General features: G+C 41.7%; 1 protein-coding gene across 1 annotated transcript; it reads left to right on the top strand.

The window, feature by feature from the left end:
- The first annotated feature begins 473 nt into the window (after window positions 1–473).
- Window positions 474–2,209, top strand: LOC115254623 (uncharacterized). Its single transcript, XM_029852239.2, has 2 exons — window positions 474–1,131; window positions 1,242–2,209. The coding sequence occupies exons 1-2, from the start codon at window positions 954–956 to the stop codon at window positions 2,207–2,209; spliced, it is 1,146 nt and encodes a 381-aa protein (XP_029708099.2). The 5' UTR covers window positions 474–953.
- The last annotated feature ends 12,173 nt before the right edge of the window (window positions 2,210–14,382 follow it).

Genomic DNA, 14,382 nt, shown 5'->3' with positions numbered 1-14,382 from the left:
ACTGCTGCAGCATGGCAAACACTTTTATGCAATTAAAAACGATACACCGATGTTTTACAGAAATTTTGTGTTTATCTTTAGTTTTTGGGAATTGAAAAATTGATCTCTCGAAACACTTTGCCACATTTCTATGAAGATTAATAATTTTAACCCAATTTTTTTATGGTTATTATCTGCTAATATAATGTACTGAACAACTAGCCAAGGCTGCTCAAATTTGAACTACGCGTTTTCTTTTTATAGCCTTGCAAAGTTGTCCTCTTTATAAAATGAACAGTCCTTATGGATTGAGAAAGTGAATATCTCTAGTCGTTCTTGAGAAATATGAACAGTGTATGACTTATACCATGACCACAAATGCAGAAAAGTTTTGTTTAATCGCTCGTTTAAGTCACCGAATTCTTAGATTTTTATTCTCTTAGGCCTAGATCCATTCATCATAGAAGTCGTATCCCCAGACGCCAGACGCTACAGTCGTCGTCGCCGTCGTCTTTCACATTCATCCGGATGTTTTGATTGTCCCAAAGTTCCTAGCGCCACGCCTCCTCCGCCCCGACTGGAATTATCATTATGGCTGCGGTTTGTCCTGTACTCTCCTGCAGGAGCACCACACAGGACGACGACACTCTATGTATGGCCCCGTGCCAGACACGACGACCTATCGCGTCGTCGACGTCGTCGTCGGTCGCCCGTCGATAGGCCTTTGAACCAGAGCAGAGTGAAAAGAAAAATCGAGACAAGTGCCTGGGTTAGGGGTCGACGCATAGGCGTGAACTATAGGAGGTAGAATATTTAAAGTTCTGTTCTGGGACCAGTGGAAAGCATTCGTAACTTGGCTCTCGAAGAAATAACATCAGAAATTGTGTGCTTGAGCAATTGAGCTGGAGTATTAGCAGAAAACTTGTGTGAACGATTTGTGGTGAAAGTGTGAAATTATAGAAGCAGTAGCAAACATGTGTGCCAAGATTTTAGTAATGTTTGCCTTTTGCGCAATTTTGGACTATTCAGTGGGATCTGTTATTCGTGAGAAAGTGCAGAAAAAAGAAGATTTCAGTACAGCTTTCAAGATCCTGTCGGCGTATCGTGAACGACTGCAGATTGAAGGACTATACCCCAAAACTAAAACTACAGGTACGTTACGTTCATGAACAGTAGCTTTAAAAGCAAATTCAATGTACAAAATCAAATCATTTTGAAATATACCGGTGTTAAATAAAGTTCTTCTATTTTCTCCTACGCAGACATTGCACCGTTCAGCGCTCACAACTTCGATGAGCTTGAAGTTCTCCAGCTTATCCCAGTGACAATCAAACAGCTCCGGCATCATAAGCTGAGCAACGAAGAACAGATCGCTCTGCAGAAAATCTTCGGCAGCTTTTGGGATCTGATCGAAGAAGACGCCCACCGAAAACGTTCGGAACCGCGAAACGATCTCCTGTCGGATCTGTTGAGTTCCCGCGAGATTCGCTTTGGAAAACAGGCAATTCGTGGACATCTAAAAAATGACATCAAAGGCAACACGGTGCAGATGGTGTACAACCCGGACGCCTCCGGAACCATCAAATTCTCCGACGACCCCTCCACCGAACCCTCCCAGAGACTACTTCGAATGATAGCCGCGATCTGCCAACAAGTCTACAAGGAACGTCCTGCGCAGAGAACACGCAACAAGCGATCGGACTCGATCAATCTGGAGAACGTCAAAGTAACCATCAAAGTTCCTCGCACGAAGCGATCGTTGTATTCGGCAGCGACCGCGATCAAGAAAGCACATGGCCTGACCGCGGAGGAGCAAAGGCGAGTCGACGAAGCAAACGAGGCGGCAATTATGGCAGCCGTCCTAGCGCAGATAGGAAATAACGGACTAGACCACGAAGACGATGACAATGACGACGAGTACGATGACGATTACTATGAAGACGACGATGGCGACTACCTGTTGGAGCACACTCCGTCTAGCGAAGCCGTTACCGATCAGGTGTCGACAAAAGAAGCCGAGCCAGCGAAACGGCTGTCTGCTTCTAGTAATGCATTGGGGGAGGAGCGTTCGCCGGACTATGCGTACGATGAAAGTGAAGTTGATGACGATTACTATTTGCGCGATTTCAAGCCCAGGATCAATCCGGGAGATTTTGAGAATGCGTCGGTAAATGAATTGATCATGCTGGCGATGCGGCATCACGCAAGGAAGCAGAGTGAGCTAGGATAGGTACTTTTCAGTCATCGGTTTCGGACGGCCTGAAGGCGAGGTTATGAGTTGAACAAGAGTTCGTTCTGGTCAGCGAATCTTTGTATATAATCGTTATATAATCTTTGTGTATAATCGTACAAAACAATTGTATATATCATAGATTTGGAAGTGTAAATATCTATCAACATGGTACTCGAAACAAAAATGTACATATTTAGTGAATGATGAGTTAACTCACAATTGGAACCAGTTATTGTGTAAATATAAGCTTAATTAATAAAACAATTAAATTGAAACAAAAATCGTTTTTTTATTAACAACTAGATTTTTTGATAAAACATAGGGTAAAAATTTACTTCGTCGCATGCGCTAATATTCGTTTCCTCAGAAAGCAACTATCAAATTATTTCAGATATTCTTACTTACCTTTGCCGATGCCTCATTAGATGGAAGCAAAAAGATGTAGACTAACGAAAACCAACCACAAAAGCTCCGTAGCACTTCATATAGTTGGATTTCACTGCTGCAGGATTTAGCAAAAGCTGTTCAATTAATCAAATAAATCACTTTTTCTCCGTTGGTAAAACGTAAACAACAAGCTTTCATCGTCCAGGGAGGATGCAAGAAAAAGTGTCTTTTTGAATAAACACCTACGGTCAAATAATATTTTTTGACCATCCTATGTACCATAGTGCCACGTAGAAAGTGTGCCCGGAATTCCATTCAGGTTTCGCCCGAAATAGACGTGGGCAAGACGGAAACAGAATTCGAGAGACAATTATTCGATCTTACTATTTTAAGAAAATTATAGTTCTTTCACAATATATTTTTACGTGATATGAAAGCTATAAATAGCAAATGATACCAAATTGGTAATGAGACATTAGGCGAGGTGCAAGAATAAACTCGATCATTATTGGTCGGTGCTTAGGAAGACGAAATTTAGATAAAAACCCTATACAGGGTATGTGCGATAATTTTGCACCTATCTTTAAACAGGGCTATTCCATCCATGGTTGCGATAAAAATAAAAATCCCACAACATCACATGCATAATATATCAAGGGAACTGTGAAAATTATAGAGCAGTGAAAGCATTCCGAATAAAAGGAGGGATTTCTGTATACCGATACATATTGCCCTATACTGTTATTAAACAGATTTGCTGGTACACTGTCTGGTACACTGTGGTGCATAATTGATCGAATAAATGCCGATTTCCATACAAAATGGACATGTTTGAGATGCTGTAACTATGGTTTGCTTTAATGCGGTAATTTCCAAAGTGGGCGAAATCGCCCCTCAGGGGACGAAAATCAAGCCAAAGGGGGCGAAAATTTGAAAAACCATAATTGGGGGGGTGAAAATACTAAAAAGGGGGCGATTTTATAAATAATTGAGGAATATCAAAAGTATTGAAATGCAAGTCCAGAATGTCAACTGAATCATTGGAGCTCCCTGTCTGTCTGTTTCGAAATCGACTCAATTTTACAGATTTTTTTTTATGTTTATATGGATTTGTTGACAAAACTCCAAGAAAAAAAGGCTACTACATGAATTCCTGAAAGAATTCCCAGGGATTCTGGGGATCTAATAAAATATATTAAGAAACTTCTGAACCGAAAATTGCTGATTGATGTTTGTCAAAATTATGAAAGGAACAGGGTTTTTTTTACTTAATGGGAAAGTTTTGTTTTTAATTCATATGCGTATGTTTTTTTCACGGAGTTTTCAATCAAACCATGAAGTTTAAGACGAATCTTAAATTCAGCGTTATCCGTTCGAAATAAACGTTTCTGCCATGAAAATGTATTCACTGTATTCCACATGAGGAATGGAATTCAGTGAATATGTTTTCGTTGTCGTTGTTTTGATTTACAACGAAAAAACTGCTTTTCATTTTCTGAAAAATCATGACGGATGCTTAAGCCTTAAAGCGTGCGACCATGCCGAGCTCCCGACTCAAACACAGAGAAAAATTTCTACTCAATGGCTGAGTTGGTCTTACTCAAAAATCGAAAAAACCTTTGTTTTCTTACTCAGTTTCCGTTAAAAGTGGGACAACCCATTGCCAATGGGTTGTCCCAATTTTAGCCTAAACTGAGTCAGAAAACAAAGGATTTTTTGATTTCTGAGTAAGGCCAACTCAGTCATTGAGTAGAAATTTTTCGCGGTGTACTGATTTACACACCAGCAAACAAACTTCTTGGTAGCTAGGTATGCGGAGTGCGAGAGTAAATCATAAACAATTCGCTAACTAACTTGTAGTTAGTGGGCACAAACGCGAGTGTGCTGTGGATTGGCATCTAAGCCGAAAGAGAGATGGGTTTATGAAAAAAGCATGTTGCTTCTGTTATCATCAATCTCGATGTCCACGCCCACTGACACCGGATTGATCAGCAAATAATAAAACCGTAAGGTTGGCTCGTCGGAGGCATAGCAAGAGCTCCTCAATTTCTAGATTGAGTTTAAATTAGGGCGACTCTCTTCATCGACTCTCTCTCTTCTGCAAATTAAAGTGACAAGATGCAAATTTGATTGAACTTGTTTACGTTTGGACGCAAGTTCGCATCCCAACCTAGCGTTTTATGGCCAAAAATTGCAACCTTACTTGCATCTTGTCACTTGAATTTGAAGAAGAGAGGGTCTGTCATGTTACTTTCGCCCTTATTCAAACTCAATCTAGATTTTATCACATAAATTGTTCGTAACCCGAGCAGGAACGAATAACTGACACATAACTGCGGCATACCAAAGTCAAATATCATACCAAGACAAGGTATTGGTTGGTTACCCAGGTATTGAAAACAACTCATTTTGGTATTTTGTAGGGTATTTGTACCTATCTTAGTCTCATTAAGGACGTGCAACATGAAAAATTTAAAGCGCAATGTATACGCTTCCAATTTAGTGATACAAACCCTTAACATACGTGCTCACTATCACTGGTGATCCTACGATGCACTAGAGTGGGATTTATCTTCAATATTTGATTTATTTGCGATCACAAATCGCGAGCCACTCGCACCTATCTTCAGCACACCATAAAATTTCATCTCATCGGTTGGTCTCTATATTCATCCCAACCGTATGTACAGCACACGTTCACGTTTTCTCAGCGTAGAGCATTCTGCACGCACACACCAACGCACTTCCTTTCCCTAGCAAGTGACAGTTTCATTGTGATTGTTTTTCTTTTTCGCAAAGGAGAAGTCACAACCTGAGAGAGAGGAGACAGCTCACTGACAGCCACGATGTGTACATGTCTTCTTCTTACTTCTTTTTACAACTTTTAGCGCCGCATAATGGTGTGAAAAAATATTATTGGTCAAAAATGAATTGCATATTGAGTTCGTTGCGACAGAGCATGGAAAATAAATGGATTCGTTGCGCTGGTCGTGGGAAACTGATCATTATTATTTTATCTTTTGTAAATACAACAAACGGAGCAACATTTTGATAAGATCTTTTGGATATTTGGCCACTCCACACCATCAATGTGCGATTTTCAGCTCGGTTCGTTGTGACAGTTTGTGACAGGTCCTCCTTGACATTAAGTAGCACCGAAGACCACTTTATCAAGAAGACTTGCAACACTGCCGAAGATCGGGAGTCACTGTTACCAGCGCCACCACGGATAAAGGTGGAACTTTTTATGATAGTGTGTGTAAATCTTCATACTCGCACCAATACACTCTTACACTTTTATACAAAGGTACCACCTTAACTCAACAGGCGGCAGTGCCGTCGGTGACGCTTGCCGTTAGTATGGGAAAATAACAGAGTTGCATGTCTTCTTGATGAAGTAGTCTTCGGTAGCACGCAATCGAAGCCAGCTGTCTCCTCTCTCTCAGGTCACAACAATGTGCGGCGCGACGAATCGTCTATGCTCGCTCCCCACGTTTTGCACTCGCATACATTCACAGCTGATTGGCAAATCAGTGCTGCCGAACTGGATGATAGTTCGTAAAGCTTGAGCGGTAGCAGCATATTTAGATGAAAACCAAACCAAATATTTTGAAAGAAATGGCGTTGGAAAACGAAATTATTGATCGATTTGCGTAGAAGTTCGATTACCAAGATGTTAAACCAAGAAACGACCATATTCTGATTGAAAAAAAAAAAACATCGTATAATACTTATAATCGTATAAAAAATCGTATAAATGAATCGTATAAAAAAACATCGTATAATACGATTCGTATTTGTAGTGACCAAATCTCATTCAATTAACTACTTGTTTCTTGATGTCTGGCACCGCTGTGATGCTTGCTTTGGTGCTTCGGCAGAGATGTGCACCGCGGCTAAAACATCAGTTTTGGTCGTCGGCGGCGGCGGCGTTAAAAATGAGGTTTCTATATTTCGCTCTTTTACATCTCATATCAGGTCTCATATAGAGAAAAATTTTAACAAATTATACTTTGCATATGAGAATGTAAATACACTAAAACCTCAATTTATGCATGTTATTTTTATGCACTTTTAATTTATGCACCTTTGTTTATGCCCTGCATAAATTGAGGGAAAGCTGCTCAGAACCAATATTGTGCATAATAATATTTAACCCTCTAATACCCAAATTTTTTATTTCGATCTAAATATCATTTTTCGTCATCTAAAATCGATTTAAACATGTTTTGGAAGATGATTCTTTTTAATTATCGATTTCGTGAATTTTAGTTTTTGATTTTTCCAATTTTTATTTTTGAACATCCCTACACTTTTATATTTTTCCTGGAAGCCTATTTGGGGTACGGATTTTTTTAGATGAAAACATTTTGAAATTTTATGATTATTGTTGAAATATTTTTATTTTAAATTTTTTTCATAGAATATTTTGTTTTCCGTGTAATTTTAAGGAAAATAATTTAAGAGTGTATTCGATTCCCTTAAACTATTAAACTAGGGTAGGATGATTTGGGAAAAATTTAAAATATGTTTATTGTAAACAAACAAACAAAATAAACAATGACTTCTAAAAGGTGACTCGAACATCAATTTTTCAATGATTTTTAATAAATGTAAATACGCTTTAAAATACACCAAAAACCATTTTGAGATGTACAAAACAGTCCTAAATATCAGCCAAAAATATAAAAATTTTGATATTTTACGAAACAAAAATTACAAAAATGCTCAAACTATACCCCGTCTAAAGGCGGGGTTGGGTATTAGAGGGTTAATAATGACGGTAACTATTGCAACGGTGGCCAGGGGGTGTTTATAGGGATGAGCAAATGGAAGTCACAGGGGAGTTTCAGGGGGTCCCAAGGGGTTTCCGCGGGGTACCCGGAGATCTCAGGGGGGTTTTCGGGGGTCTGAGGGGGTTTTTGAAAGCATTGCAGAGAGTTTCAGAGGATTGCCGGCGAGGTTTGGAGGCGTTGGTTACAGGTACGTTTTCGGGGGTTTCCGAGGGTCCCACGTGCGTTAAATGGGGTGCAAGTGGGTCTTAGAGGGATTCGGAGGCGATAGGCAGGCGTTTTTTGGGGTTCAGATGCGTTACATTGGGTCAGAGGGGATTTTAGAGGGATTTTGGAGGCATTTCAGGAAGTTTCATAGCATTTTTGGCGGGATTCAGAGGCCTTACGGGGGCGTTTTCGGGGGTTTCGGAGCGTCTTAGATGCGTTATATGGGAAATTAAGGGGGATTTTGGGGATTGGGATTCAAAGGCGTTACGGAAGCGTTACGGGGGAGATTTAGGGGGTTTCGGAGCGTCGCAGGTGCGTTACATGGGGTCCGAGAGGGTTTAAGGGGGATTTTGGAGCCATTTCAGGAAGTTTCAGAGCATTTTTGGCGGGATTCAGAAGCGTTACGGAGGAGTTTTCGGGGGTTTCGGAGCGTCTCAGGTGCGTTACATGAGGTCCGAAGGGGTTTAAGGGGCATTTTCGAGGCATTTTAGGAAGTTTCAGAGCATTTCCGGTGGGATTCAGAGGCGTTACGGAAGCGTTACGAAGGAGTTGTCAAGGGTTTCGGAGCGTCTCAGGTGCTTTACATGGGGTCCGAGGGGGTTTAAGGGGGATTTTCGAGGCATTTCAGGAAGTTTCAGAGCTTTTCCGGCGGGATTCGGAGGCGTTACGGAAGCGTTACGGAAGCGTTACGGATGAGTTTTCGGGGGTTTCAGAGCGTCTCAGGTGCGTTACATGGGGTCCGAGGGGGTTTAAGGGGGGTTTTCGAGGCATTTCAGAAAGTTTCAGAGCTTTTCCGGCGGGATTCTGAGGCGTTACGGAAGCGTTACGGATGAGTTTTCGGGGGTTTCAGAGCGTCTCAGGTGCGTTACATGGGGTCCGAGGGGATTTAAAGGGGATTTTGGAGGCATTTCAGTAAGTTTCAGAGCATTTCCGGTGGGATTCATAGGCGTTACGTAAGCGTTACGGAGGAGTTTTCAAGGGTTTCGGAGCGTCTCAGGTGCGTTACATGGAGTGCGAGGGGGTTTAAGGGGGATTTTCGAGCCATTTCAGAGCTTTTCCAGCGGGATTCATAGGCGTTACGGAAGCATTACGGAGGATGAGTTTTCGGGGGTTTCGGGGCGTCTCAGGTGCGTTACATGGGATCCAAGAGGGTTGTAAGGGGGATTTTCGAGGCATTTTAGGAAGTTTCAGAGCTTTTCCGGCGGGATTCAGAGGCGATACGGAAACGTTACGGATGAGTTTTCGGGGGTTTCAGAGCGTCTCTGGTGCGTTACATGGGATCCGAGAGGGTTTTAGGAGGATCTTTGAGGCGTTACTGGAAGTTGCAGGGAATTTTCTGGAATCCCATCCCAAAATCTTTTTATGCGCCCCTGAAATGCTATTTTATTTGAAGATGTTCCTGAAACCCCCTGTTACGACCCTCACCTGAAATACCTCGAAACGCCCCTGAAATGCTATCATACGCCCCTAAAATCTCTAGGAACGCCCTTAAAATGCTCCTGAAACCCCCTGAAATTAACTGAAATTACTCTGAAATGCCGTAAAACGCGCTTCAAACCCCTTGTAACGCCTTTTAAAGTCTCCTGAGAGCCCCTGAATTGCCATTAAAGCACCTTGAAAAGTCCATGAAACACCCTAAATTCTATTGAAATGCCCCTGAAATGTTTCAGAGCATTTCCGGCGGGATTCAGAGGCGTTACGGAAGCGTTACGGAGGAGTTTTCGGGGGTTTCGGAGCGTCTCAGGTGCGTTACATGGGATCCGAGAGGGTTTTAGGAGGATCTTTGAGGCGTTACTGGAAGTTGCAGGGAATTTTCTGGAATCCCATCCCAAAATCTTTTTAAGCGCCCCTGAAATGCTATTTTATTTGAAGATGTTCCTGAAACCCCCTGTTACGACCCTCACCTGAAATACCTCGAAACGCCCCTGAAATGCTATCATACGCCCCTAAAATCTCTAGGAACGCCCTTAAAATGCTCCTGAAACCCCCTGAAATTAACTGAAATTACTCTGAAATGCCGTAAAACGCCCTTCAAACCCCTTGTAACGCCTTTTAAAGTCTCCTGAGAGCCCCTGAATTGCCATTAAAGCACCTTGAAAAGTCCATGAAACACCCTAAATTCTATTGAAATGCCCCTGAAATGTTTCAGAGCATTTCCGGCGGGATTCAGAGGCGTTACGGAAGCGTTACGGAGGAGTTTTCGGGGGTTTCGGAGCGTCTCAGGTGCGTTACATGGGATCTGAGAGGGTTTTAGGAGGATCTTTGAGGCGTTACTGGAAGTTGCAGTGAATTTTCAGGAACCCCATCCCAAAATTCTTTTAAGCGCCCCTGAAATGCTATTTTATTTAAAGATGTTCCTGAAACCCCCTGTTACGACCCTCACCTAAAATACCTCGAAACGCCCCTGAAATGCTATCATACGCCCCTAAAATCTCTAGGAACGCCCTTAAAATGCTCCTGAAACCCCCTGAAATTAACTGAAATTACTCTGAAATGCCGTAAAACGCCCTTCAAACCCCTTGTAACGCCTTTTAAAGTCTCCTGAGAGCCCCTGAATTGCCATTAAAGCACCTTGAAAAGTCCATGAAACACCCTAAATTCTATTGAAATGCCCCTGAAATGTTTCAGAGCATTTCCGGCGGGATTCAGAGGCGTTACGGAAGCGTTACGGAGGAGTTTTCGGGGGTTTCGGAGCGTCTCAGGTGCGTTACATGGGATCTGAGAGGGTTTTAGGAGGATCTTTGAGGCGTTACTGGAAGTTGCAGTGAATTTTCAGGAACCCCATCCCAAAATTCTTTTAAGCGCCCCTGAAATGCTATTTTATTTAAAGATGTTCCTGAAACCCCCTGTTACGACCCTCACCTAAAATACCTCGAAACGCCCCTGAAATGCTATCATACGCCCCTAAAATCTCTAGGAACGCCCTTAAAATTGTCCTGAAACCCCCTGAAATTAACTGAAATTACTCTGAAATGCCGTAAACGCCCCTCAATCCCCTTGTAACGCCTTTTAAAGGCTCCTGAGAGCCCCTGAATTACCATTAAAGCACCTTGAAAAGTCCCTGAAACACCCTAAATTCTATTGAAATGCCCCTGAATTTCCCGAAATCCCATTTAAACGCCATCAAAACCTGACAGAACACTCTTGAAAGGCTCACAAATCCCTTGAAACAACACCCTGAAACGCCCTTGAAGCCCCTTGGAACCCCCTTTTCTTGGTTCTCTGGGAACTAACCCCCTTAACCGCACCTCAAATGTCCAGGAGCAAGACCTGTTCTCACGAACTAGATTCCCTCATTAAATCCCAAACTTAATTTATGCACAAATTTCCCTCATTTTATGCCTTTTTTAAATTTATGCATATTTTTAATTTATGTACCCCCAGCCATGTGCATAAATTGAGGTTTTAGTGTAGTATTTGTAATTGCGCACTCGTATATAGTGCGGCAGACAATTAAACGTTCCATAATAAATAAAAAAACCCAAATTAATCCACCTAGAGGTGATAGTGCCTTTCTCGTCGTATATGTTCTCACGATCTTTCCGTCGACGTAAGTCAAAGTGTTCCTGAATCCTGATATTTTTTAAGAAAAGCAAGCATTTTATCAAAGCCATCATTGAGTTGACTTAAAACTTATTGATGGCACATACTCCGACGTTGTGTTCAGCGTAAAAGCAGAGCTGAATAATATCAGATTTCTCAGTTTACTGCTTGAGTACCTTCACTAACATTGGGAGCTGATCAATATCAAGACGATACTAACAAGCTAAGATATAACTTTTTACACATTCACAGATCACTTTGCGGTCTTTGATAAAGTTTTTTTTGCACATTCTAGGTTATATTTTATTGACCGTTAAAAACAAGAACGTAGTGAGTATAGTGAGACGTCTGTTTGTATGTGGGTTCAATATGTCAAGATTTTGTTCTCTTACACATATTTATCGCTTGTATTGATTTTATTTACTTTCGTAGTTCCGGCGAAGCATCAAACGCTGGTTGTGCAATCCTACCAGTAGTCTCTAATGTGGTATGAGCCTATTTTCTAGTTAACCGTTCCTCAGGTTATTAAAAAAGCCGTGATGTGATGTGTCGCATGGTACATTTGCGAAGCACCACCGGGTCTCCCAAATATAGTCTGAGGCAATATCATTGCTAACGTACATCAGGTTCCCAAAAAAAACCACGATTTGATTTATCTTATGCATGGGTACAAATCACTTTTACATTTGACCACTTCTGGGACACCCAGAACTAGTTTCAGGACACTACCGGTTGTCTAAAATATGGTCTGAAGCTATGTTCTTACGAATCGATCATCGTGTTATCAAAAAAGGGTCTCCAGTTGGCCTAGTGGTTAAGGCTATGAATCGCCAATCCGGAAACGGCGGGTTTGATTCCCGTTCCGGTCGGGAACATTTTCTCGACTTCCTGAGCATAGTGTATCATTGAACTTGCCTCACAATATACAAATTCATGCAATGGCGGGCAAAGAAAACCCTTCAATTATTAACTGTGGAAGTGCTCTAAAGAACACTTAGTAGAAGAGAGGCAGGTCAAGTTCCAATGCGAACGTCGAGCTATAAAGAAGAAGAAGAAGTTATCAAAAAAGCTGCTATTTGATGTACTGTCAAACCCCGCGTATTCATCACTATTTAATAAGACACTTTTTAACTTGTACCCCGCTCATTCGAAATTTGTTGAATTAAAAAAAATGATCAAATGTCTCAGTGTGTGATGTTACTTACACCCGCAGCGGCTCCTCGCGCAGCTGCTACTTCCAAAATTTCTAATTTGGTGCATTCCGATACCTGATCCGTTTGGTGATCAACCGCAGTGAACATCGGAAGCCAACAATCGTAAAATGTACAAGCTATCAATTCGTACCACCACAATATCTGTAAGATTTGTGTTCAAAAACAAATCATACAATCTAAACAAAACTAAAATAGAGTTAGTTTATCGAATTGAAAGTTTACACAGGTAATTTGACAGCAATCATTGTCGAATCAGCGTGGTTTTATGGTACGACACGCATGGACTTGATTCAATTTCACATTTACAACTTTCGGTTCACATTTTACCACTTACCGATTGTCCCTGATGTGGTCTTAGACTAGTTTCATGCAAATTATTAATCAGTTCTCCTAAAAAGTCGCAAATTGATGTAATGCATGTATGGGTTTGGTTCATTCGTGCATTTCGCCAGTTCCGGCGAGGCACTCGAATCTGGTTCCGGAACACTTCTGACCTGAGACTATTTTCTTGCTGACCGTTCTTCGCGTTATCGAAGAAGCCGTTATTTAGTGTGCTGCGTGTATGCGTTTGGTTTTTTTTCTACATTTGACCACTTCCGTCGGGGCACCTGGAACCGATTTCGGCACACTATTGGTTTTCCAAAGTATGGTCTATGATTTTTTTTGTTAACCGTTCATCAGCTTACCTAAAAAGTCATTAAATGTGTCGAATTTATGGGTTTGGTTCTCCTTTACATTTGACCACTTCCGATGGGGCAACCGTAATCGGTTGCGGAACACTACCGGTTGAGATGCCTTAAAATCCGCGATTTGATGTGTCGCTTGCATGGGTTTGGTTCCCTTTTATATTTGGCCATTTCCGGCGGGACACCTGGAACCGGTTCTGGATCACAACCGATTCAGATATGTTCTGAAAATATTTTCCTGCTTACTGTTCATCAGGATATTAAAAAAAAAGTCACGATTAGATATGTCCCTTGCATGGGTTTAATTAACTTTTATACTATGCCACCTCCGGCGGAACATCTGGAACCGGTTCCGATATGGTCTGAGAATGCTTTCCTGCTAACTGTTCATCAGGTTATCGAAAAAGCTGTGGTTTGATATGTCACATGCATGGTTTTATTTCAATTTTATATTTGGCCACTTCCGACGGGACACCCGGAACCGGTTCCGGAACACAACCTGTTCAGATATGGTGTGAGAATATTATCCTGCTTACTGTTCATCAGGATATCAAAAAAGACACTATTTGATATGTCGCATGCATGGGTTTGGTTAACTTTAATACTTGGCCACTTCCGGCGGGACATTTGCAACCGGTTCCGGAACACTACCGGCTCCGATACGGTCTGAGAATGTTTTCCTGCTTACTGTTCACCACGTTATCGAAAAAGCCGCGGTTTGATATGTCGCATGCATGGATTTAGTTCACTTTTATGTTTGGTCACTTCCGGCGGGACACCCGGAACCGGTTCCGGGACACTACCGGTTCAGATATGGTCTGAGACTATTTTTCTGCTTACCATTCATCAAGTTATCAAAAATGCCGTAGTTTGATGTGCCGCATGGATGGGTTTGTAGCGTTTTCATATCTGGCCCCTTCCTGGGGTACCGGTCCGGAACACCTAAATGGCCATAACTCCGGAACGGCTGGACCGATCTGAACCATTTTCAATAAGAAACAATGGGACCAAATTCCGCGTCGAATGAACCGTCGGTCAATAAAATCGGTTAAGGTTTACTGCCAAAAAGTGATGTGAGTTTTTTTGTACACACACATACACACACACACACATACACACACACAGACATCACCTCAATTCGTCGAGCTGAGTCGATTGGTATATAAGACTTGACCCCTCCGGAGGCTCTATCAAATTTTCGTTTTTGGAGTGAACATATAGCCTTTCGGTACACCTTGGTGTACGAGAAAGGCAAAAATCACAGACATGATTTTTTTTAAACAGGGTTCAAAGTTTACTGTTTTTTGGCAAATTAGTAAAAATTTGTGTTGATAAATTAC

The sequence above is a fragment of the Aedes albopictus genome, chromosome 3 (assembly GCF_035046485.1).
Source record: "Aedes albopictus strain Foshan chromosome 3, AalbF5, whole genome shotgun sequence".
In the NCBI taxonomy this organism is placed as follows: domain Eukaryota; kingdom Metazoa; phylum Arthropoda; class Insecta; order Diptera; family Culicidae; genus Aedes; species Aedes albopictus.
This window is presented reverse-complemented; position numbering and strand designations above follow the sequence as displayed.

Excerpts from the sequence above, each read along its gene's own strand:
- LOC115254623 (XM_029852239.2), top strand. The coding sequence starts at position 954 with ATGTGTGCCAAGATTTTAGTAATGTTTGCCTTTTGCGCAATTTTGGAC. Across the intron at positions 1,132-1,241 it reads CCCCAAAACTAAAACTACAG|ACATTGCACCGTTCAGCGCT; the intron begins GTACGTTACGTT and ends TCTCCTACGCAG.